This window comes from Mobula birostris, chromosome 3, assembly GCF_030028105.1.
Source record: "Mobula birostris isolate sMobBir1 chromosome 3, sMobBir1.hap1, whole genome shotgun sequence".
NCBI lineage: Eukaryota > Metazoa > Chordata > Chondrichthyes > Myliobatiformes > Myliobatidae > Mobula > Mobula birostris.
In genome coordinates this window covers 128,018,861-128,043,326 of record NC_092372.1, presented here as the reverse complement: position 1 = coordinate 128,043,326, position 24,466 = coordinate 128,018,861, and the positions used below count along the sequence as shown (strand labels likewise).

General features: G+C 44.1%; 1 protein-coding gene across 1 annotated transcript in view; it reads left to right on the top strand.

Moving 5' to 3' along the window:
• Positions 1–16,990: 16,990 nt before the first annotated feature.
• Positions 16,991–24,466, top strand: part of LOC140195277 (synaptotagmin-6-like) — a 193,388-nt gene continuing 185,912 nt past the window's right edge. The window contains exon 1 of the mRNA XM_072253353.1: positions 16,991–17,252. Coding sequence (XP_072109454.1) covers positions 17,083–17,252 — 170 coding nt within the window. The 5' untranslated portion in view covers positions 16,991–17,082. The remainder of the gene's footprint in view (positions 17,253–24,466) is intronic.

The following is a 24,466-nucleotide window of genomic DNA, read 5'->3' as shown; positions in this document are numbered from 1 at the left end:
TTCATATGCATTCTATCCATTGTTGTACAAATAAAACTCCAAATCCATTTCTTAAGGATTGTATCGACTGTGTAAATCAGACTTGGACATATAAATTAGAGTGCTCACACCTATTCAGAGGACCCTTTAGAGCAATGGTTCTCAACCTGGAGTCCATGGACCCTGCAGTTAACAGTGAGGGTCCATGGTATAAAAAAGCTGTGAACCTATTGAAACGTACTAAATTCTAAAGGGATTGGACATGCTAGATGCAGGAAGATTGTTCCCGATGTTGAGCAAGTCCAGAATGAGGGGTCACAGTTTGACGATAAAGGGGAAGCCTTTTAGGACCGAGATTAGGAAAAACCTCTTCACACAGAGAGTGGTGAATCTGTGGGATTCTCTGCCACAGGAAACAGTTGAGGCCAGTTCATTGGCTATATTTAAGAGGGAGTTAGATATGGCCCTTGTGGCTAAAGGGACCAGGGGGTATGGAGAGAAGGCAGGTACAGGGTTCTGAGTTGGATGATCAGCCATGATCATACTGAATGGTGGTGCAGGCTCGAAGGGCCGAATGGCCTACTCCTGCACCAATTTTCTATGTTTCTATGTATTTATGTAACCCCTGCTTTAGGGAGACAGGGAGACGTAAGAGGTGGTACAGGTGCCACATCTATTCTGCTTAGGTTATTTAGTGGCTACTGACTAAAGATATGTTTCATCATGAACACAAGAGACTCTGCAGATGCTAGGAATCCAGAGCAACACGCACAAAATGCTGAAGAAACAGAGCAGGTCAGGCAGCATCTATGGAGGGGATAAACAGTTGATGATTTGGGCCGGGACCCTTCATCAAGACTGGAAAGGAAAGGGAAAAAAGGCAGAATAAGGAGCTGGAGATAGGGGAAGGAGCACAAGCTGGCAGGTGATAGGTAAAGCCAGGTGAGTGGGTATGAAGTGAGAATCTGGGAGGTGATAGGTAAACCCAGGTGAGTCGGTATGAAGGTAGTAGCTGGGTGGTGATAGGTAAAAATGGTGATAATGATATCGATTATTATATTCAACAACCCCCCCCCCAACTCAATAGTTTCAGCCCCAGATGTTCACAAAATCATAACAGTGAGGAGGGCGAGTCAAGTTTGTTTGTCATTTGAGGCAAGTCAATCTTAACTTTGGAAATGAAACTCAAGGACAATTTCCTTATCTATCCTGGGAAGCAGTGGGGAGGATGCCTTGTGTCTTTCCTTGGTTCACGTACCCCGTCTCCGGAATGGCAAGGCTGGATCTGGAAATGAGTTCAAAATTATCTCCATCACATTGAACCCTGCACCAGGCCCCGTGACTGCTTCAGGGTCACCTGGCACTGTGTTTTGCCTCAGTCAGTTCTTTTTCTGTACCTCCTGCACGTGCCAACTTTGACACTGGCATTATGTGGTTTTGGACTTAGACCAAAGCCAGGAACAGTGTGATGTCACAAAGTACAGTACTGGGAGAAGGGAGGTTCAGTAACAGCAGTGAGAATTACCATTAGCTTTCAATCCCTCAATCTGTCAATGGGAGCTAGATTGCTCTGTTTGGACTGTTGTTGCAAAAAAATTGGAAATGACAAATAATTAATGAAGATTTGTTTTCCATTATGTCTAAAATGTAATCTTAATGCAGTGGTGGAACACTTACATCAGCAAACCATAGAACCAACCGATGTCTTTCAGCATTCTTCCCTGTGCCAATTTTATTATTGGAGTTGCTCCCATTTCATCTTGAACATTAACGTGGATGGATTAAAATGTCAATTGAGAAAGCTGGTGTTGTTCTATCTAAAATTTCTACATATCTACTTTTGTTCCTTCTCTGTCTCCCCCCTCTTGGTCGTCCTCTCTCTCTTTAGCTCTTCCTCATGCGTGTCTTATTCTTGTTTTGTTTTCTCTTCATTGCAAAGTTGAAAGTGCAGGAGGTGACCATTTGGCCCTTTGATCGAAATCTCTCATTTATCATGATCTTGGCTGATCTCCTGCCTCAACGCTACTTATCTGCACTATCACCATATCCCTTGGCCACCTTCACATGCTGATAATGCACTTTAAAACTGAACTCCCACAGCCAACAGGAGCAGATCATCCTTAATATTTGCCACGTTCTGTGTGAAGGGATGTCTCCCCATCTTTGTCCTGTTGCCGTCGTGGGCAGCATAGACATTGAGGGCAGAAGGGCCTGGTCCTATGCATTCTATTCTACCTTTTATGTTCTAAATGCCATTCTCCTTTTTTCAGAGACCATAACCCTTGATTTTCAACTCTACACCTAAGAGAAAACTTGTCTCAGCTACCAGCCCATGGAGCCTTGTCTCCTCTCATTCATCTAAGCAATGGGGAATGCCACACTCAGTCTCCCCTCACTTGGCTCCATCCTTACACACATTTCCTTGTCCCTTTCTCAATACGCAGTGGAGTGTGGGCCTACATTCAATTAACATGAGAAGAAAGAGAAATGATCAACATACTTCTGGGCCTTGACCAGGCAGAGATGGGATGGGAGTGATGCTCCTGCTGGCTGTCATCGCAGTTTCAAAATAAGAGACGGTCATTCTGGATGGAGAGAGAAGGAACTTCTTCACCGAGAGTAATATTTGGATTTTATTTTATCCAACAGATCTACGGAGACTTCCGCTGGTGAACAAACAATACAAGACCGATTGATTTTCCATATATTAATAGAATCCTGAGGTACAGGGTCGGAATGAGAAATACTGATGAAGGAGATATAATTGACTAACAGCACAGATTCGAAGGGCTGCAGCACCTACACTCGTTTTATTTGGTATCATTCTTATGAGAGAAGAAAGGAGGGTTTGTGTCAGAGGACCTTATCAAGGCTTGCTCTGTGGTCAGAAGTAAGGGGTGGGACTGCAAGAGTAGGGTGGGATGTTGCTGATGGGAAGATGACTGGGGTCTTTGCAGTGGTCAGGGTGGAGGTGAGATGGGTGCAGTTGTATGGTCATGGCCAGAGATCTGCTCAAAGCAAAGCCCGGCGGAGGAATTGGAATCTCAAACGGTATTTAGAAAGGGGAAGTAAAAAATAGTAAGCAGAATAATTGAATAGCATAACTATGTTGATGCGGAGTTTTGACACAAAATGCCAACAGCTCCTTTCCTACCCTAGATGTTGTTTGGTCCATTGAATTATGTCAGCAGATTATTTGTTGCTCCAGATTCCAGCATCTGGAGACTCTTGTGTCTCCAAGCAAAATAAATAAGGAGTTAAAACCAAGTCATTCATCAGTGGTCAATAAATACACCTGATAAAATGAGTGCATTTAAGGTTCTGTCTCTGATGCTCAGAGCATTCTCAAGGCAAATGAATTGATAGAAACATATGGATATGATCTAACTGCCATTACAAAAATATGGCTGGTAACAAATATTCTAGAATATCTAACATTTTAAAAGGACTGAAATTATTGCCAAGGAGGGGCATAGGGAGATGATCAGTGCAGAGAGGAGAAATGATCTTGGTTTGACTGATCACAACAAAAAGCTAGAATCTAGTTGGGTCAAGTGAAGAAACTGCAAGTGTTAAGTGTTGGTCAGATTTATTAATGGATTATAACATTGGGCATTACATAAATTAGGAATTAGAGGTGCACGATTCTGGGACAATATAGTAATAATTGGAGTCTAATGTGCAGGACTGTGCAAAAAGTCTTAGGAACAGATATACAGTGATGGTGCCTAAGACTTTCGCACAGTACTGTAGTAGTTTTATGTATTGCACTGTACTACTGCTGCAACAAAAAAAAAACACATTTCATGAGCTACAGAGTCATAACATCATAGACTCATAGAGAAGTACAGCAAAGACACAGGACTTTCAGCCCATCTAGTCCTTGCTGGAAACATTTAAACTGGTTTACTCCCATCGACCTGTACCGGAACCGTAGTTCTCCATACCCCTACTATCTATGACCCGATCCAAAGCCTCCCTTGAATATTGAAATTGAGCTTGCATGCACCACTTGTGCTGGCAGCTCATTCCACACTCCCAGGACCCTTTGAGTGAGAAATTTCCCCTCATGTTCTCCTTAAACTTCTCACTTTTCACTCTTAACCCAAGACCTCACCTAACCACAGTAGAAAAAGCCTGCTTACATTTACCCTATCTATACCACTCATAATTTTGTATTCCTCTATCAAATCTCCTCTCAATCTTCTACATTCTAAAGAATACAGTCCTAACCTATCGAGGTATACAGTCGTTATAACTGTGAAGAATACAGTTCTGAAAACTTGGGTCCCCCAGACCCAGCAACATTCTTGTAAATTTTTCTATACTCTTTCAACCTTATGTACATCTTTCCTGTAGGTAGGTGACCAAAGCTGCACCCAATACTCCATATTGGACCTCACCAATGTGTTATTCAACTATAACATAACATCCCATCTCCTGTACTTAGTACATTGATTTATGAAGGACAATGTGCCAAAAGCTCCCTTCATGACCCTATCTACTTGTGACACCACTTTCAACAAATTGTGGACCTGTATTCCCAGCTCCCTTAGTTCTACCACACTCCTCAGTGCCCTATCATTCGCTGTGTAAGACCTGCCCTGGTTGGTCCTACTGAATTTCTCAACCTCGCACTTCTCTGCAGTAAATTCCATCTGCCATTTTTCAGCACGTTTTTCTAACTGATGCTGATTACTCTGCAAGCCATGATAGCCTTCCTTACTATCCACTACATCCCCAATTCTGGTGTCATCTGCAAATTTGCTGACAAATATATAGATATAGATGACAAACATCAATGGACCCAGCACCAGTCCCTGTGGCATTCCACTAGTCACAAGCTTTTATTCAGAGAGGCAACCCTCTACTATCGCTCTTCGGGTTCTCCCACAAAGCCAATGTCTAATCCAACTTACTACCTATCCTGAATGCTGAGTGACTGAACCTTCTTGACCATCCTGCCATGACAGACCTTGTCAAATGCCTTACTAAAGTGGAAAATGATAAACTTAATTCTGATATGGGTCTCTATTGTGGACTGAGAGTGGGAAGGGAACAGGGAGAGGGGAATCATGGTTGGGAAAAGGGGAAAGGAGAGGGGAGGGAACAGAAGCACCAGGGAGACATTCTGTAATAAATAATAAACCAATTGTTTGGAATCAAATCAACCTGGTGTCTCTGGGCTGGGTGTGTCTGTACCTATGCCACCCCCAGACCCTGGCACTCTTTCTCTGACACCTATCCCACAGACCTCCTACAGCACTCCACCCTTGCCATTTCCAACATCCTTCACTCACACCAGAATTACTAACTCGCTCTCTGCTCCATGTTGATAAATGCTGTTCTGTGTAAGTGTCTTAGGCACCCTAGTTTGAGGTTTCAATCCAGTATCCTTGCTGTCCTAGTAGTGTGCTCTTCTGGACCAAGATCTTCGATGTTCCTGGGACTTGTTGGAGCCGCTCTCTCAGTCCAGGTGTCACTGCTCCATGTGCTCCCGTCATCATCGGGATTACTCTGGCTTTAACCTTCAACATCATTTCTATCTGCTCTTTCAAGCTCTGGTATTTCTCCAGCTTCTCATATTCTTTCTTCCTGATGTTACTGTCATTCGGGATTGCCACATCTATTACAATTGCTTTCTTCTGTTCCTTGTCCAGTATTACTATGTCTGGTTGGTTGGCCAGTAACTGCTTTTCAGTCTGTTTTTGGAAGTCCCACAGGATCTTTTCTCTGTCATTCTCTACTACTTTATCAGCCAAACCTTAACCCGCATCGTGGATCCAGTCATCCTCTCTATCTCAACCAAAGTATGGGCTCCTGTCATCCCACATACCTCAACCACAGCAAATTGTCCTGACTGTCCTCTCCAGCATGACAATAGCACAAGTTTTACCCTGGGAGGAAGAACCGTGACACAGCAGCACCAAACCCAGAACAGAATTTCCCTTGCAGCCACTGTGGCTGGGCCTGCCTGTCCCATATTGGCCTCATCGGCCACCAGCGAGCCTGCAGAAGATGTGGGCAGCTCCCTTCCTAAATCTTTGTTTGCGAAGCCAAGCCATGACAATGATGACCCTAGACCACCCCAAACACAATACTGTCATCCTCCAGCATGATTCAAAGTACAAATCCCAAATATCTTCCAGAATATAACCCCCCCCCCCACACACACACACACCACCACCAAATACAACTCTAAAAATTAGATCTGTTTCAGTAAGATCTTTTATCCTAAACACTAAAGAAAACAGTCTTGCTCTTCATAATCTTTTCTCATTGTTTAGATGTTGAACTCTGGTTTCACATTGGTCTCTTTCAAGCTCAAGATTATATTTAATTATGTTATGGTTGCACATCTCCAAAGGAGTCTTGGCAACAGGATTATCAATTAACTCATTTCACTAAATCTAAAACAGCCTTTTTCCTTGTTGGTTCCTCATTAATCGAACAAAACATCGGGTAGACATTCTGTAAGTCATCTTCTACCTTATTACAACAAATTTGATTCATCCAATCTACATGTACAGTATTGTATAAAAGTCTTAGGCACATATATGGCTCGTCCATCATCATCGATGAAGACCTCAGACACCATTAGTACTTTTTATGAGGTCGAGTTGCTAGCTCGACACTCAACCCGGCACGGATGGAAAGCGTGCCCGGGAGCAGCTGAACTAGATTTGAACTCAGGAACCTTCACTCCCGGAGTCCAGCGCTGATGTCACTGCGCCACCAGCCGGTTTGATGGTGTTGAGACTAGCACTTGATTTGGATTTAAGTGAGGGAGAGTTGCGCAGCGTCAGCCTCACTTTCTCTTCCCAGTTCCCTTCGGGATCCAGTGGCAAGACAGAGTCAAGACAGCTGGAGATGGGACTAGGCACAGTGGATGACCAGGACATCTTCTGTGTCTTGTCGTGTTCTACACATTCCACAACGCTTGCAGAGACCATCTTCTTGACCGTTGGACCTACCATTGGTCTCATCCGCTGAATCAGCCGGAGTCTGTCTTCACATGCTTCACATGATGGGTAGTGGTAGAGTGAATGCAAGCAGGCTTTTTCCACTGAGGAAAGGGGAGAAAAAAAAACCAGAGGACATGGGTTAAGGGTGAGGGGGGAAAAGTTTAAAGGGAACATTGGGGGGGGGGGCTTCTTCACACAGAGAGTGGTGGGAGTTTGGAATGAGCTGCCAGACGAAGTGGTAAATGCGGGTTCTTTTTTAACATTTAAGAATAAATTGGACAGACACATGGATGGGAGGTGTATGGAGGGATATGGTCTGTGTGCAGGTCAGTGTGACTAGGCAGAAAATGGTTTGGCACAACCAAGAAGGGCCAGAAGGCCTGTTTCTGTGCTGTAGTTTCTATGGTTCTATGGTTCTATCTCACCCAGGGTTTGAGACCCGTCGGCTACCCTCACCTGGTTTAGCCGGCTTCTCGAAGTCGTTGCCCGGGGTGTGGCCGCTGTCACATGCAAACAGCTACGGGAAGCCACAGGTGAGAGCTGAGTGCCAGGTGGGGACCAAAGGTGGACAAACCGCCTTGAAAAAGAACACGTCATGTTCCCCCACCAGAGGTGCTATCCCACCCTGACATCCCATACCCCAGGCACATATATAAATATGGTAGGACAAGCCACTGCACAGGATCAGGGGTGGCTGACACAAGAAAGTCCTACCAATGGCTGGAAATAGGAGGGCTGAGGGACAGCACTGAGGCACTGCTCATGGGTGCACAAGAACAGGCGTTGAGCACAAGAGCAATAGAAGCAGGGTCTATCACACCAGACAAGACCCAAGATGCAGACTGTGGAATGAATCCACTGAAACCATCCGGCACATAGTAGTAAGGTGCAAGACACAGGCTGAGACAGCATACACTGAAAGACTACACAATCAAGTTGCAGGAACACCTGCACTGAGTATGGCGTGGATATTCCCAAGTCCAAATACATCAGCCATAATTGAATACAGAAGAGCTCTGCTCTTCCTATATTCTATATACTGTAAACCTGCTCCTGTATCTTATGGCCTTTAGGTCAAAAATAAACTACCTTGAGTCATGCAATACAAAAAAGAACCTGCATTATGTGATCTAAGTTCCAATCCCCTCCGTCCTGACCCACTGCATGAGTTATATGTGATTAGGTGCCAAAGGAATCAAGCATTCAAGTATCGAGTTTTGCTTCATGTTTAATCAATACGATGTGCATTGAGTGGTCCACCATTACTGGAAACAGCAGTCATGCCCCTTGCTCGTTCTGTGGAAAGAAATCGATGGTGAATGGCACTTTGTTCTCTATCTCTCCGGTTTTGATTTTTTTTTTCGTTTCCATCGATTCCATTATTACCCTGAATGAAATAACCACTTGCTCCAGGTCCACTTATCATATTTGCTGGGATGAGAAAACATCCTGACTTCTGATAAGTTGGGAATGAATTTGGCAAGATACTGTATCATGCCATGAACCTCAATAGTTCTTGCTTGTCTTCGGGTGGTGGTAGCTGTCCTACAGCTCTGACCTATTCGTTATCTGGTTTTAGCCCATCAGCGCTGAGTACATGACCTACGTATTTGATCTCTGTAGTTCTGATCTTACATTTACTTTTGTTCAGTTTTATGTTGTACTCACGTGCTCTCTCCAGGAGCTTCCTCAGTCTCTGATCATGTTCCTCAATTGTGTCACCCCATATCAGCAAATCATCAATGATGTTGACCACCCCATCCAGGCCTTCAGTCATTTGTGCCATGGATCTCTGGAATATCTCTAATGCAGAAGAAATCCCAAAGGGTAGACACAGGAAACGATATCTCCCTACGGGTGTGTTGGAAGTGCATAATTTAGAACTTTCTTCATCCAGCTTGATATGTCAGAAACCTTGATTGGGGTCTAATACTGAAAAGTATTTTGCATTAGGCATGCGGGAGACAACCTCTTCAACCGTGAGCAGTGGGTAGTGCTCTCTTTTGACGGTTTGGTTGAGATCTTGTGGATCCATGCAAATCCTTGCCTTTTTCTCTGTGACTACTGTCACCATACTATTCACCCAGTCGGTTTGTTCTATTTGTTTTGTTATGATTCCCATCTGTTCCATTCTGTGTAGCTCCTCCACTATTCGATCCCTGAGAGCTACTGGAATCTTTCTCAGGGCATGCACGATTGGTGCAATAGTTGGATCAATCTGGACATGGTGTTTCCCTGGTAAACATCCTAATCCAGAATACAAGTCATCAAAGTCTTTGAGAATGTCATTTTCTTTTTCAACACCATAGATTTGCTTCACCAGGCCTAGCTTTGTGCACGTTGCTTTGCCCAGTATTGCTGGAACATGTTGCTGTACTATTTCAAAGTCGATCTTGTATTGTTGACCTTTGTACACACAGGTGAGTGCTTTTTTGCCCAGTGGCTGGACATTCTCTGTATCCATGTTTATAACCACATTTGTTGCAGTTAACTTCCTTTTGATCATCCTGTGGAGCTGACTTTGTCCTACTCTTGTTAGTTTTCACAGTTTTTATTTTGTGCACTTCAATCTCTTCTTTGAGCATTTTAACCTGACTTGACGTGATCTCGCTGGCATGACAAACATCAATCGCCTTTTCTAATGTAAGATCAGCCTCTCTCAATAGCCTGCCTCTCACTTGATCATCCCATAAGCTGCATACAATCCTGTCATGTATGAAAGAGTCATGCAGTTGTCTGAACTCACAGTTTTTTGCCTTGCTCTACAAATCTGTTTCATAGGCGTCTATGGTCTCTATTGGTCCTTGAGCCCTCGTGAAAAACTTGTGTCAGATGTACGGTAGGTTTTTTTCTCGGTTCAATCTTGAAACTTTTTCTTCAACACTTCAATTTTATCTTGCTCATCATCTTGGAAGACAAACGTGTTGCAAACCTTTATTGCCTCTTCTCCCGCCACAGGCAGAAGTGTAGCACTTTGCACTTTGTCCATCTTTTCAGCTACGCCGGAAGCAGTGCAAAACAGCTCAAACTTCTGGATCCATATTTTCCAGTGCTCAGCAAGATTACCTTGTAGGCTTAAACTTAACGGTGGCTGTAACTGTGACATTTTTTACGTATCTTCTCTTCCTTTTTTTTCCGCGATTTCTTCTGACACCATGTAATATTGATGTGACTCGGACACCGCTATAGATTGAACAACCACGTTTATTCACCAGACTTCCATTTTTACTTCTCCACGTCCTGACGTCATACGCACTCTGACCTTATGAATACTCACACAATACATTACAGTAACAGCTTCCATCACATCCAACAGAAAGAGACAGCAGGATTCTGATGATCAATCAAAACAAAGATCAGTGCAGTCATTGATGTTACACATTCTCCCCACTGACACCAGGGAGCACCCTCAGTGCTGAGCTACCATTTTGCTTCCCCTGGTGCATCCAATGTTATCCTTCACAGGCACCCAGTGTGCGATGCCCAATCCACATTGAAATCACGTTAACCCTTTCATTGCTGAAGGGGCACCAGCAGAGGGCAGGATCCCTGACTCCTTTCGGCACTGATTCCAGCCGTACTCTCGCTCCTGGGAATATACTGCTCCTGGGTGCCATGCACGCAACACGCTGGAGAAACTCAGTAGATCGAGCAACATCTATCCAGGGATGGGAACAGTCCTGATGTCAAGAGACACCAAGAGGCCTGACGAAGGGTCTCGGCTGAAACGTCGACTGTTTATTCCCTCCAGAGATTCTGCCTGACTTGCAAAGTTCCTCCAGAATTTTGTGTGTGTTTCTCAAGATTTCAGGCATCTGCAGAATCCCTTACATCCTGAGCGCTCAGTAAGATTCCATTATATTAGCTTGGAGTACAAGTTTTGGCTTCTGTGCCAGCCACCTCTCTCCACCCTTCCTTCCATAGCCCCCATTTGTGCAGTCAGATTTATTGCTTTTTTTTGGAACCCTGCACCTTGTAAGACAGAATTAGTTTACAACTAGCTATCTTCCTCTTGGAGCAAATGATATTTCAAAATGCCAGATAAATTTCTACCAATAACTGACCCAGTCCATAAATTGTGTGAAAACAGCATATCGGTAACCAGTTTAAATTTGTGATTGATTTCAAATCCCAGCTGTGTGCACAGCTCACTCCCAGGAAAATTGCCTGCTTTGCTTCTCTGGCCCTGATGGAATTGATGGCTTTGAATACTTTTCTGGGGGATGACCTCCTGGGAGAATGCCATGGCAACCGGGTTACAGGCACTGAGCATGGGTCCGTGGTGCAGAAGGGAAAGAGAATGAAGAAAGGAGCAGTAATGACAGGGATCTCAATAGTTAGGGGAACAGAAAGGAGATTCTGTGGACATGAACAGGACACCCGAATGGTATGTTGCCTCCCAGGTGCCAGGGTCAGGGATGTCTCAGATCGTGTCGACAACATTTTGGAGAAGGAAGGGGAGCAGCCAGATGTCTTGGTACATATTGGTGCCAATGACATAGGAAGGAATAGCAATGAAGTCCTGAAAAGAGAATTTAGAGAGCCAGGCAGAAAGCTGAGAAGTAGGGGCTCCCATGTAGTAATTTCTGGATTGCTGCCTGTGCCAGTGAAGGTAGAAACAGGATGATTTGGCAGATAAATACGTGGCTGAGGAGCTGGTGCAGGGGGGCAGGGCTTCAGATTCTTGGATAATTGGGATCTCTTCTGGGGGAGGTATGACCTGTTCAAGTGACAGGTTGCACTTGAACCCGAGGGTGAGCATATTCTCATGGGTTGCTTTGTTAGAGATGTTGGGGAGGGTTTAAACTAACTTGGCAGGGGGGTGGGAACCGGAGTGAAGGGACTCGGGATAGGACGGATGGTAAAAACGTAATGATAGCATGCAGTCAGACTGTCAGGAAGGGCAGGCAGCTGATGGGAGTTAGCTGCAGCCAACAGGCTGAGTATTAAATCATTAGAGATGCAGAATCAGAAAGGATAGCAAATATGGTACTCAAGGTGTTGTATCTAAATGTGCGTAGAATGAGAAATAAGGTGGATGAATTTGATAGGGAGAAAGTAAATGAGAAATAAGGTGGATGAATTTGATAGGGAGAAAGTGATGTAGCAGTATTTCAGTGGAATAAGGGAAATTACAGTGGTATGAGAGAAGAGTTGGCCAAAGTAAATTGGAAGAAGCTGCTGGCAGGGATGTCAGCAGAGCAGCAATGGTGTGCGTTTCTGGGAAAAAGAGGAAGGTGCAGGACTTGTGTATTCCAAAAATGAAGAAATAATCAAATGGTAAAATAGTACAACCATGGCTGACAAGGGAAGTCAAAGTTATTGTAAAAGCAAAAATTAGTGGGAAGAGAGAGGACTGGGAAGTTTTTAAAAACCTACAGAGAGCAACTAAAGGTATCACTAGAAGGGAAAAGATGAAATACGAAAGCAAACCAGAAAATAATATCAAAGTGGATCGTAAAAGTTTTTTCAAATTTGTTAAAAATTAAAGAGAAATGAGAGTGGATATAGGATCGCTACAAAATGAAGCGGGAGAAATAATAACAGGGCACAAGGCTGATGAACTAATTGAATATTTTGCGTCATTCTTCACTGTGGAAGACACTGGCAGTACGCCTGATATCGTAGTGTGTGAAGGAAGGGGAGTGGGTACAGTTGCTGTTAGAAGAGGAAAGGTGTTCAAAAAGCTGAAAGACCTAAGGTACATAAGTCACCCAGACCAGAGGACCTGCACCCTAGGATTCGGAAAGAGGTGGGGTTAGAGATTGTCGTGGCATTAGAAATGACCTTTGCATTAGGGTTGAGTGATTATGTAGAAAGTTTGAAGTTGGGAGGGAGGAGAAGATGGTGGTGCGAGGCTGCGCACGTGGCTATTCCGAATGATATCATAAGTGTTAACTAGGGTGCCGTGCACAATCCGGATTTGATGGAGTCAGCCGTGAGAAGCACAGAGGAACACCTGAAGAAACTTCTGAAATGCCCGTTTCGCTGCCGCTGCTACTGTGCGATCGAGAATCTCCGGAGGAGAAGGCCCCAAATCCTCGGCTGTGCCTGTTACCTGTTGCTGGGGCCGGGGTCGAAGCGCTCAGCAGAGATGGTGCTCGGTGCTCGGTGTCGGAGAGCTGGTCGGAGGCTTGGAGTTTTCAGACTCGGAGTTGGACTGTGGTCGAATGCTTCCAGGATGCTGCATCGGCAAGTTGGCGGCGCTGGAGGTTCACCGTCTGCGAGATGATGAGACTTTCGAGAGAGTTTGAGACTTTTACTGTGCCCATGGTCTATTCTTTATCAAATTACAGTATTGCTTTGTACTGTTGTAACTATATGTTATAATTATGTGGTTTTTGTCAATTTTTCAGTCGGTTTGTCTTGTGTTTCTGTGATATCATTCTGGAGAAACATTGTATCATTTCTTAATGCATGCATTACTAAATGACAATAGAAGAGGACTGTGTGTCCTCATAATCTAATCTCCTTCTACCTCAGGCCTCGAACTTATCAATCACCCCTGATGAGTTATTAACTGATGAGATATTAACTTCAAACTTTCTGCATAATCACTCAAAGAGTTGAACTGCATGTGCATGTAACGAGAGCTGTATAACTCATCTCCTTCTACCTTAGGCCACAAACTTATCAATCACCAATTTGCGGACACTTTCTGGAGGTCCAAGATCCATGTGCTCCACGACCGCTGGACTAAGTGTGTAAATGTAGGAGGGGACTATGTTGAAAAATAAATATGCTAGGTTTTCTAAAATTGACTCCTTCTACCTTAGGCCATGAACTTATCAATCACCCCTCGTAAAATTAAGGACATAATGCTGAGCCTTTATAAGATACCAATCAGGCTGCACTTGGAGTATTGTCAACAGTTTTGGGCCCCATATCTCAGAAAGGATGTGTTGTCATTGGAGAGAGTTCAGAGGAGGTTTACGAGATTATTCCAGGAATGAAAGGGTTAACGTATGAGGAGATTTTGGTGGCTTTGGACCTGTACTCACTGGAATTTTGAAGAATGTGGGGGAATCTCATTGAATCCTACCAAATGTTCAAAGATCTAGATAAGGTATTTTCTATGGTGGGGGTATCCAGAATTAGAGGGCACAGCCTCAAAACTGAGGGGCGACCTTTTAGAGCAGAGGTAAGGAGGAATTTTTTTTAGCCAGAGTGTAGTGAATCTGTAGAATGCTCTGCCACTGACTGTGGAGGAGGCCAAGTCCATGGGTATATTTAAGGCAGAAGCTGATAGTTTCCTAATTGGTCAGGGCATCAAAGGATATGGCGAGAAGGCAAGTGTATGGGGTTGAGTGGGATCCAGGATCAACCATGATGGAATGGAGGAGCAGACTTAATGGGCTGAATGGCCTAATTCAGCTTCTATGCCTTATGGTCTTGTAGTCTTATAGCCTCTGTAGGTTCTCCTTCAGGATCCTCCTCTGCAGGATGCCCCCATGTTGGCTATGCTGCAGAGTGTTATATGGCCAGCTGCATCATGGTCGGCGCTAAGCTGGAAGGCCGAAGAAGCGCTATAAGGATCAGATGAAGAATGCTTTAAGGAAGTGCAAGATCAGACCCGAGGACCTGGAGGATGTTGCTGCTGACCGTACCACTTGACGACAGCTGTGTAGGGACGGGGTTCGTATTCTGGAGATGGAAAGAACAACCAGAAGACAGCAGGAGAGAGCCGGGAGAAATGCAGCCATGGTTGCCACCACTACTACATATACATGTCCCACCTGCAATAGAGCTTGTGGGTCCAGGATAGGACTGTATAATCATCAAAGATCTCACCTTTAAAGGACTGGACATTGTCATCGGATTTCGATGGACAACCAAAGAAGAAGAAGAAGAAGATGAAGGGTTTCTTTCTAGTTTTCCCTCTTTGGTCTGGTCTAAACAGCTAATATATCAAAGTTCATTTGATTCTGGCATGAGTGGGTCATGTGCACAGGTGAGATGCTTGAAAAGATGGCAGAGTCAATGCTTGAAATGTTGGCTGCACAGTAAGTCCATGTGTATGAACATGGTCTGCTTCTCTTCTGTGTTGAAAGTACTGAGACTAATTTCTACAAGCTCTGCACTGTCTTTTCTGTAGTTCATGTTATGTTACGTTTCTGGTTTCTGATTGCTGCCTTTTTTTGCCATTTTGTACAATTTTGATCGGGGTAATTGACTCTGTAGCCTGCAGTCAACGAACAACACAGAGCTAGATTGAAATGAATTGAGCTGACACTGAACATTCCCGGAATGTTTTAATGACAATGTGGTTTGCTGTTTTCTATTCCATGCTTTTCGCGCTTTTTTGCCATTTGCATGATTTGTTCGTTTTTTTGTGCATTGGGGGTTTGATGTTTTCATTTGAACGGGTTCTATGGTATCTTAGCTTTGTGGCTGTCTGTGGGAAAGACGAATCTCGGGATTGTTTACTGCATACATACTTCGATAATAAATGTACTTTGAATCTTTGATTTTAGTTAAGCCTTAGTACACAGAAGCAAGAAAACATTGAGATTTGCACTCAAAAACTGATTTGCTTGTCTTTGTTTGTTGGACCAATGAAAAAATAGAGAGGCTTTTTCCGGGCTGAAATAGCTAATATGAGAGGGCACAGATTTAAGGTGCTTGGAAGCAGGTACAGAGGGGATGTCAGGGGTACATTTTTTATGCAGAGAGTGCGGAGTGCGTGGAATGGGCTTCCAGCGATGGTGGTGGAGGTGGATACGATTGGGTCTTTTTAGAGACTCCTGGATAGGTACATGGAGCTTAGAAAAATAGAGGGCTATGGGTAACTCTAGGTAATTTCTAAAGTAAGTACGTGTTCGGCACAGCATTGTGGGCCAAAGGGCCTGTATCTTGCTGTAGTTTTTCTATGTTTCTATGTTTTAAAAATGGAGTTCAGTCTTTTGTTACAGAATGGGTACCATGGCAACCAATTGACCTGGCTTTGTGGGACCATCCACTTATCATTATAAGTGATGTGTAAATTATGTGGGGCATAAAATAGGCAGTGAAAAACTTATCCCACTAGCAGAGGAGTCAGCGACAAGAGGGGTTAAGGTAAGAGAGAGAGGATTTGAGGTAGTTGAAATCTGTAATGCAATGTCTGCTGGAGGCAGCCAATCCAACAACATTTCAGTGTTCAGATAAGCACTTGAAGTGCCATGAAGTAGAAGGCTGAGGGCTGGGAAATGGGATTATTATACAACAAGTGGCCACTTAATTAGATACCTGCTGTACCTAATAAAGTGGCCACTGCGTGTATGTCCGTGGTCCTCGGCTACTGTAGCCCGTCCACTTCAAGGTTGATGTGTTGTGCATTCAGAGAAATTTTTCTGCAGACCATTATTGTAATATGGTTATTTGAGTTACTGTCGCCTTCTTGTCAGCTTGAACTAGTCTGGCCATTTTCTCCTGGCCTCTCTCATTAAATAAGGAATCTTTGCCCGCGGAACTGTGCTCACTGAATGTTTTTATTTCATTTTTCGCACTGTTCTCTGTAAACACCAGAGACTGATGTACATGAAAAACCCCAGGAGATCAGCAGTTTCTGAGATACTCAAACCACCCTGTCTGGTACCAACAATCATTCTATGGTCAAAATCACTTAGATTACATTTCTTCCCCATTCTGATGTTTGGCCTGAACAGCATCTGAACCTCTTAACCATGACTGCATGCTTTTATGCATTGAGTTGCTGCCACATGATTGGCTGATTAGATATTTACATTAACAAGCAGGTGTGCAGGTGTAACTAATAAAGTGGCCACCGTATGTCATTTCATGACCAGCACAAAGAGAGTGGGCCAAAGAGCCATGTTGTTTGATCCTCTGATAATTATTGATGATAGGTTATTGAAAAGTAAACCAGACTTTGCTCATGGGTTTTTTCTCTTTGTTTTCCCCTCTCTGTCCTCTGTGTGTGGCACCTTCTTGTCCCCATGCCCGCCCCATTCTGTTTGCAGATATCTCGGTCAGCTTGCTTGCTGTGATACTTATTTTCTGTGGATTGGTCCTGGTGGCAGTCTTTCTCTTTGTGTTCTGGAAGCTCTGCTGGGTGCCTTGGAAAAACAAGGTCCTCACTAACACCTCTGTTCCTGGAGACACAGTCAACATCACAGCCGCTGACCACAGCAAGGAGATGACGGACAAACCCAAGGAGTCCCCATCCATGAGTATCTTGGAAGCAGCCATGAAGATCAGCCACACGTCTCCCGATATTCCAGCGGATGTCCAGATGTCAATGAAGGATCACATCCTGCGCCACGCACGAATACAGAGACAGACAACAGAGCCAGCCTCATCTTCCAGGTCAGTCTCCTCATCTCAGTGGTAGATAACGCATGTCCTTTCTTGTCTGGTTAATGTCTCTGGAATCAGCATTCTAGTTTTAGAAGGACATCAAGTCTTTGGCTGAATTGCTCATGAAACTTCTGCAAGCACAGCTGAATTCAAATCAAATGATTTGGTACTAAATGTCTGAAACCTGTTTGCTATCAGAGTGGAAGAGCAGCTGTTAAAAGACACTTGGATAAGAATGGTTTTGAACGTTGTGGCTCAAATACAGGCAAATGGGACCAGCTTAGGCAGGTATCTCAGTCAGCATGGAGCAGACAGTCCGAATGGCCTGTTTCTGTGCTGTATGACTCTAGGGAATGTGATTCTGGTTACTTCCAGATCAAGCAGCTCCACTCTGGAAATGTCACTGGGAATTTCCAACTGGGGCTTGCCCTCATGGTCTGAGCCATTTCCATGTCATAGACATGGGGTATTCTGCAGACACTGGAAATCAAAGCAACACACGCAAGATGCTGGAGGAACTCAGCATATCAGGCAGCATCTATGGAAATGAATAAACAGTCGACATTTCGGTCGAGACTCTTCATCAGGACCCTTCTTCAGTCCTGACAAAGAGTCTCAACCTTTGGCTCATTTCCATAGATGTTGCCTGACCTGCTCACTTCCACATCTGCTGTTCACAGGATGCGGCCATTCACTGTCTCATGCTCCTTTTGAAGGATAGTTAGGGAAATGAGTTGGTTGTCCTGGGAGCACTCATTGCTGGTTTTCTTGCGGACCCACGATGCAGGACTGTATGTCCATATGTGTGTTCCTTGGACCCTGCACCGCCATATCCCTTCACTGCCCTGAAGCCCACATGTCACTGATCTCCTGGCACTCTCCTATTCCCATCCTGACCCATCCAACTCTCCCTGATTTCCCACCTAACACATTAATTCCCAGTCTTGCTTGTCAGACAATGCCGATGATGGAAGTAGCGACATTTGCCCCAACACTTCCCACAACTTACCGCACGACACTTGGCCCCAATCTCCACCCCCACCCCATCTGCTGATGTCAGTCTTACGGGAAGTGACTAACTTTCCTGAATGCCACACCTCAGTCTTGGGTGCTACTGAAATTTGCAGTGCTGAGACGTGCATTGTTGTATCACTGTTACAACCATGGTCATCATTGCCCTACTGAATGGTGTAGTAGACACCAGCAGCTGAATGGCCGCTCCTCCTTCTCATGGTCAAACCAATGTACCGATTAGTGCAAGAATTTTGAGGATGTCCTCATTGATGCTATTTATTCCCAAGCTGGCAATGGTGGGGAGGTTGTCAAAGACCAGGGCAAGTGATGGTACCATTCTTTGTTATTATAAGCTTGCTTTTTTGAGACGTTCATTCGTTATGTGCCATGCTGTATGAAGTGGGTGATCTTGGTCTTTCCGTGACCATGATTGCTCTTGGCAAATTTTTCTACAGAAGTGGTTTGACATTGCCTTCTTCTGGGCAGCGCCTTCACAAGTCGGGTGACCCCAGACATTATTAGTACCCTTCAGTACTTGTCTGGCGTCAGTGGTCGCATAACCAGGACGTGTGATGTGCACCGGCTGCTCATACGACCATCCAGCACCTGCTCGCAAGGCATCATGTGACCCTGATCGGGGAGGGGGAGCTAAGCAGGTGCTATTGCTTGCCAAAGGGTGAAGTGTAGGATTACCTTACACCTCCTTTGATAAAGACTTATCTCCACTCCACCACCTATGTGATCATTAATTCCTTCAACTAAAGGTATTACTATTGAAATTCTTCTTTTAATATCACTCTCTCAACACAGAATGATATGTACGATAGTACATTTTGCAGATATATTGCATTTAGTGGTTTAATGAATCCACAGAGCTGCAAATCACTGATGTTATAAACTAACAATCCTTCACCTGGGTTCACAAACACATCACCAGCTGTGGAAAATGCGATTTATACAAAGTGCATTTTTGTCCAGTTTTAAACTTTCTTGGACAATGTTCTGCTGACATCCATTGGAGAGAACGTTGTGTAGATTGCCCTAGTTTATTTTTTCAAAGATGTAGAATAAAATTGAAAAACAAAAAGCAGGTACTTCAATTTTTTTTGAACGTGCTGTATCTAAGGGGTTGATATTTTTCTGACAAGAGTATCTTCCTTGGAGCTCTCAAATTTTTACAGTTGACTGTCCCAGTTTTTTTCTTAACTTTTTGAGATGCCTAAAAAATACGATACCAGATGGTTATTTTCTTTCATCTGCTTTGACACTGCTGTTTTATACAAAAGGCTCTGTCAAGACAATTGTCAGTCCATAACTGACTCCGATCAACTGCATCAACAGCGCCACCTTTGGGCACACTATAGAAAGGCAAAGAGTGAATCCAGAGACTCTGGGAGATACTTAATGTCCCACTACTGCATGAATCCAATTTTTTAAAAATCCCCATGTTCTCATCGAATCTCCCCAAATCTAATTTGTAATGGGGGGGGGGGTTGCGATTTCATTCATTTATTATGTATGATCATAGTCTTGACCATGATTATTCTTGGCAAATCTTTCTACAGAATTGGTTTGCCATAGCCTTCTTCTGGGCAGTGCCATTACAAGATGGGTGACCCCAGCCATTATCAATACCCATCACAGGTTGTCTGCCTGGCGTCAGTGGTCGCATAACCGGGACTTGTGCTATGCACCAGCTGCTCATAAGACCATCTACTACCTGCTCCCATGGCTTCATGTGACACTGATTGGGGGGGGGGGAATAATCAGGTGCTACATCTTACCCAAGGGTGACCTGCAGGCTATTGGAGGGAAGGAGCACCTTACACCTCCTTTGGTAGACATATCTCCACCTCGCCACCCAAGAGGGCAATTTACTTTAGCTGAATAATTCACCAACCTTTGGAACATCGAGGAAACCGGAGGACCCAGATGTGGGAGGTTTTGGAAGAATTTGCCTAGAAATGGATTCACGTTACACTATTCTTTTCCACAATATACAGTTGAAACGCTATTCTATTTTCAATGCGAAGTGTAATTAAGCCCATTTCTGTGCTACTTTGGCCCAGTCTGATGATGTGACTCCATGTTTGCAGCATTGTAATGGAACGCAAAGCATGCTGATACTTGCCTGCCTTCTCTTTCCGTCAGATGTATAGAGTTTGCACCTCTCTTTTTGACCTTGTGGGTTTCCTGTGAGTGCTCTATTACCAAGGATATGAGTGTTGATAGGTGAATTGGTCACCTGTGGCTGGTGAACTTAGTCTTGATTTGGGAAGGGATGAACAGGTGGACTGGGTGAGTCACGACGTATTTTGTGTTGACATCAGGTTTTCAGCTGAGAGGTCTCAAGTCTCACTGCACTGAGTGGTCCCTTTAAGATTTCATTTTAAGTCACTTTTTATTTCGCTGTTTATAAAACCTCTTCTACAACATCTGTGCAAATGGAAGTAAAGTGGATGCAATTTATGAAAATTACTTTGAATCAGAATCAAGTTTATTATCACCGGCATGTGACGAGAAATTTGTTAACCTAGCAAATGTTCCCAGCAGCAAGCACTTTTACGGAAGAACATGTGCGTGTGAGCTGCAGTCATTTCTTGGAGACAGCCCAATGCTGAAAGATGCATTAGCAGAGCAGGATGAAAAGTCTTGGAACACCATTCACTTTGACACTCCAAGGATATAATATTGAGGTTTTCTAAGACACTAGTGAGGCCTCACTTGGAATATTGTGAGAAGTTTTGGGCCCCTTATTTAATAAAGGATGTGCTGACATTGGAGATGGTGCAGAAGAGGTTCAGGAGAATGATTCCAGGAATAAAAGGCTTATTGTATGAGGAGAGGTTGATGGCTCCAGACGTTTACTCACTGGAATTTTGAAGAATGGGGGTGGGGTATCTTATTGAAACCTTCTGAATATTGAGAGGCCTAAATAGAGTGGATGTGGAAAGAAAGTTTCTTATGGTGAGGAGTCTAGGACCAGAGGACACAGACTTAGTATAGAGGGACATTCATTTAGAACAGAGATGAGAAGGAATTTCATTAGCCAGATAGTGGTGAAGCTGTGGAATTCATTGCCACAGGCTGCTGTGGAGGCCAGGACATTTGGGTGTACTTAAGGGAGAGGTGAACAGGTTCTTGATTAGTCAAGGCATGAAAGGTCATGGGAAGATGGCAGGAGATTGGGTTGAGAGGGAAATATATCAGATATTATGAAATGACAGAGCAGACTCAACGAACCAAATGGCCTAATTCTGGTCTCATGTCTTATGGTCTTATAATGGATGCCAGAGTTTAACCTTCTAGATTCTAGGCTTAACATCTGAATTACAATCATCTTGGTTAATTGTAACACAAGCAACACATGATAGGTTACTTGGTCTCTGTAACTTGTCTTCTTGTGCAGGTCAAAAGCAAAAGAATTAATGGATGTTTCATGGGTATGGGTGAGGGAGGATAAGTTTCAGGGATATGGAGAAATTCGGAGAGAAGGACTGGGATGGATGAGATTGTCATCCTGCGAATAGCATTGAATTCAAAGGATTGAATGGTCTCTTTCTTATTATCATAAATATGCCATCTGATAAAAAATTGGCCCTCACGAAAGGATCCTGAAGCAGACTGCAATGAAAGTATACGATGGTGTTGGCAAGGATTCAACTCAAAAGATGAGCTGGCTTGTCAGTTGCATGAGGCCCACACTAACTCTAATGCAGCTGTCAGCATTAAGAGGAGGTTGCCAGCTCTTAAAGGCACACTCCCTGTGGCAACCAGACAGAAGCAGCATACATCAGGGCTGAAGTGGAGGAAAGGGGTCATCTTTTCACACAGACGAAAGTGAATATTTGGAGTAAGCTGCCAGAGAAAGTTATGAACCCAGCATTATTCCAGTCAACACACACAAAATGCTGGAGGAACTCAGCAGGCCAAGCAGCAGCTATGGAAAAAAGTATAGTCGATGTTTTGGGCTGAGATCCTTCGGCAGGACTAGAGAGAAAAAAAGATGAGGAATAAATTTAAAAGGTGAGGGAGGGGAGAGAGAAACACAAGGTGATAGGTGGCACCGGGAGAGGGAGGTATGAAGTAGAGAGCAGGAAGGTTGATTGGTGAAAGACATACAAGGTTGGAGAAGGGGGAGTCTGATAGGAGAGGACAGAAGGCCATGGAAGAAAGAAAAGTGGGGAGGAGGGGCACCAGAGGGAGGCAATGGATAGGCAAGGAGATAAAGCGAGAGAGAGAGAGAAAAGGGGATGGAGAATGATGAAGGAGAGTTGGAGGGGGTCCATTACCAGAAGTTCAAGAAATCAATGTTCATGCCATCAGGTTGGAAGCTACCTGATGGAATACAAGGTGTTGTTCCTCCAACCTGAGTGTGGCATCATTGCAACAGTGGAGGAAGCCATGGATTGACATATCAGAATGGAAATAAGAAGTGGCATTAAATTGGGTGGCTACTGGGAGATCCCAGTTCTTCTGGTGGAAAGAGTATAGGTGCTTGGCGAAGTGGTCTCCCAACCTACGTTGGGTCTCACCGATATACAGGAGGTCACACTGGGAACACTGGACACAGTATATGACCCTAACAGACTCACAGGTGAGGTGTCACTTCATCTGGAAGAACTGTTTAGGCCCTGAATGGTGGTGAGCGGTGGGGTGAAGGGGCAAGGGTAGTACTTGTTCCGTTTGCAAGGGTAAGTACTAGGAGGGAGATCAGTGGGGAAGAACAAATGGACAAGGGAATTCCCTGCAGAAAGCAGAAAGTGGGGGGTGGGTGTGGAGTGGGAAAGATGTGTTTGGTGGTGGGATCCCGTTGGAGATGGCGGAAGTTGTGAAGAATTATGTGTTGGAAGCAAAGGCTGGTGGATTGATAGGTTAGGATAAGAGGAACCCTATCCCTGGTAGAGTGGTGGGAGGATAGGGTGAGAGTACACATGCGTGAAATGGAAGAGATGCTTTGAGAAGGTAGCTTTGATGGTCGAGGAAAGGAAGCCCCCTCCTTTGAAAAAGGAGTACATTTCCCTCAATCTAGAATGAAGAACCTCAACCTGAGGGCAGTTGTGGCAGATTCAGAGGCATTGAGAGAAGGGTGTGGCTATTCCAGTGTTTGACAGATATGTACTTGGGTAGGAAAAGGAAAGAAGGATGCAGGCCTAAAGCAGAGAAATGTGATTATCATAGATGAGCAATGTGATCGACATGGAGAAAATGGATCATTTCTGTGCTGTACGATCTTTGATTCTATGAATTCAGAACATCCAGGGAAATGAAAAATATATTCAGTAAAGCTAGTATACAATTTTAATCATGACTGAGTACACGTAGATTCATTAAAGTAGCCAGTACAGTGAGCACTTGGCAATTGATCATGATCATTTCTTTATGAAATGACACCTTTACACCAATTTGGAGCAAACCTTTTCTCCTTAAATTCTTTGTCCATGTGAGTAAAGGCTCAGGTGGCTTTACATCTTGATTGCAATCATGACGTAATTTTCACTGGGAACAAATAAAGATCTCGTTGTTCACTGGAGTATGCGGAGAAAATTAGATCAGAAGAAAATTAAGTTTTAACTGTTTACAATAGTTCAACGTCAGCCCTCAGGCACATATTCCATATAACTTGTCACGGTGAGTGCTTCAAAACCCACTCTCCTCTTTTTCAGTCCTATTTTGTATCATCTGTATTCTGCCCCCTCTCAGAGTTGAAACCCAGACACCCACAGCCTGTTTGTCTGTAGTCATAATTAACCTTTCATTCTTTATCTCGCAAGTTCCAGAGAGGACGGTTGAAGGTATAATAGTAGGTCGTGTTTGGCATCTAGTGATCAATGCTAAGGTGGAAAACCTCACACTGAACAGTCTGATGACTTATTCAATGCACACTCCTTGATTGTTGTGGGAAATAATGAGACCACTGTGTAAGCAGGCATTTAATGACATTCTATAAAAATAATCGTTGGTTGCCTGGGTGACCTGCCTCTTTGCCCGTTTTGGAAATAGCCTAATGTCCACTCTGTGAACTCAATATATGGCTGGAAATTGCTGATTAGGGCTGGAGCTCCAATCACAACTCCCATTGACCCAAGATTACCAGGTCCAAATCTGCATGGAAGCAAACAATCAAGTCCTTTTTGCTGCACAGACCTCCAGCAAAGCAGTTGTGTTATGTGGGTGACGCAGACAAACCCCAGCCATTACATTCTTCT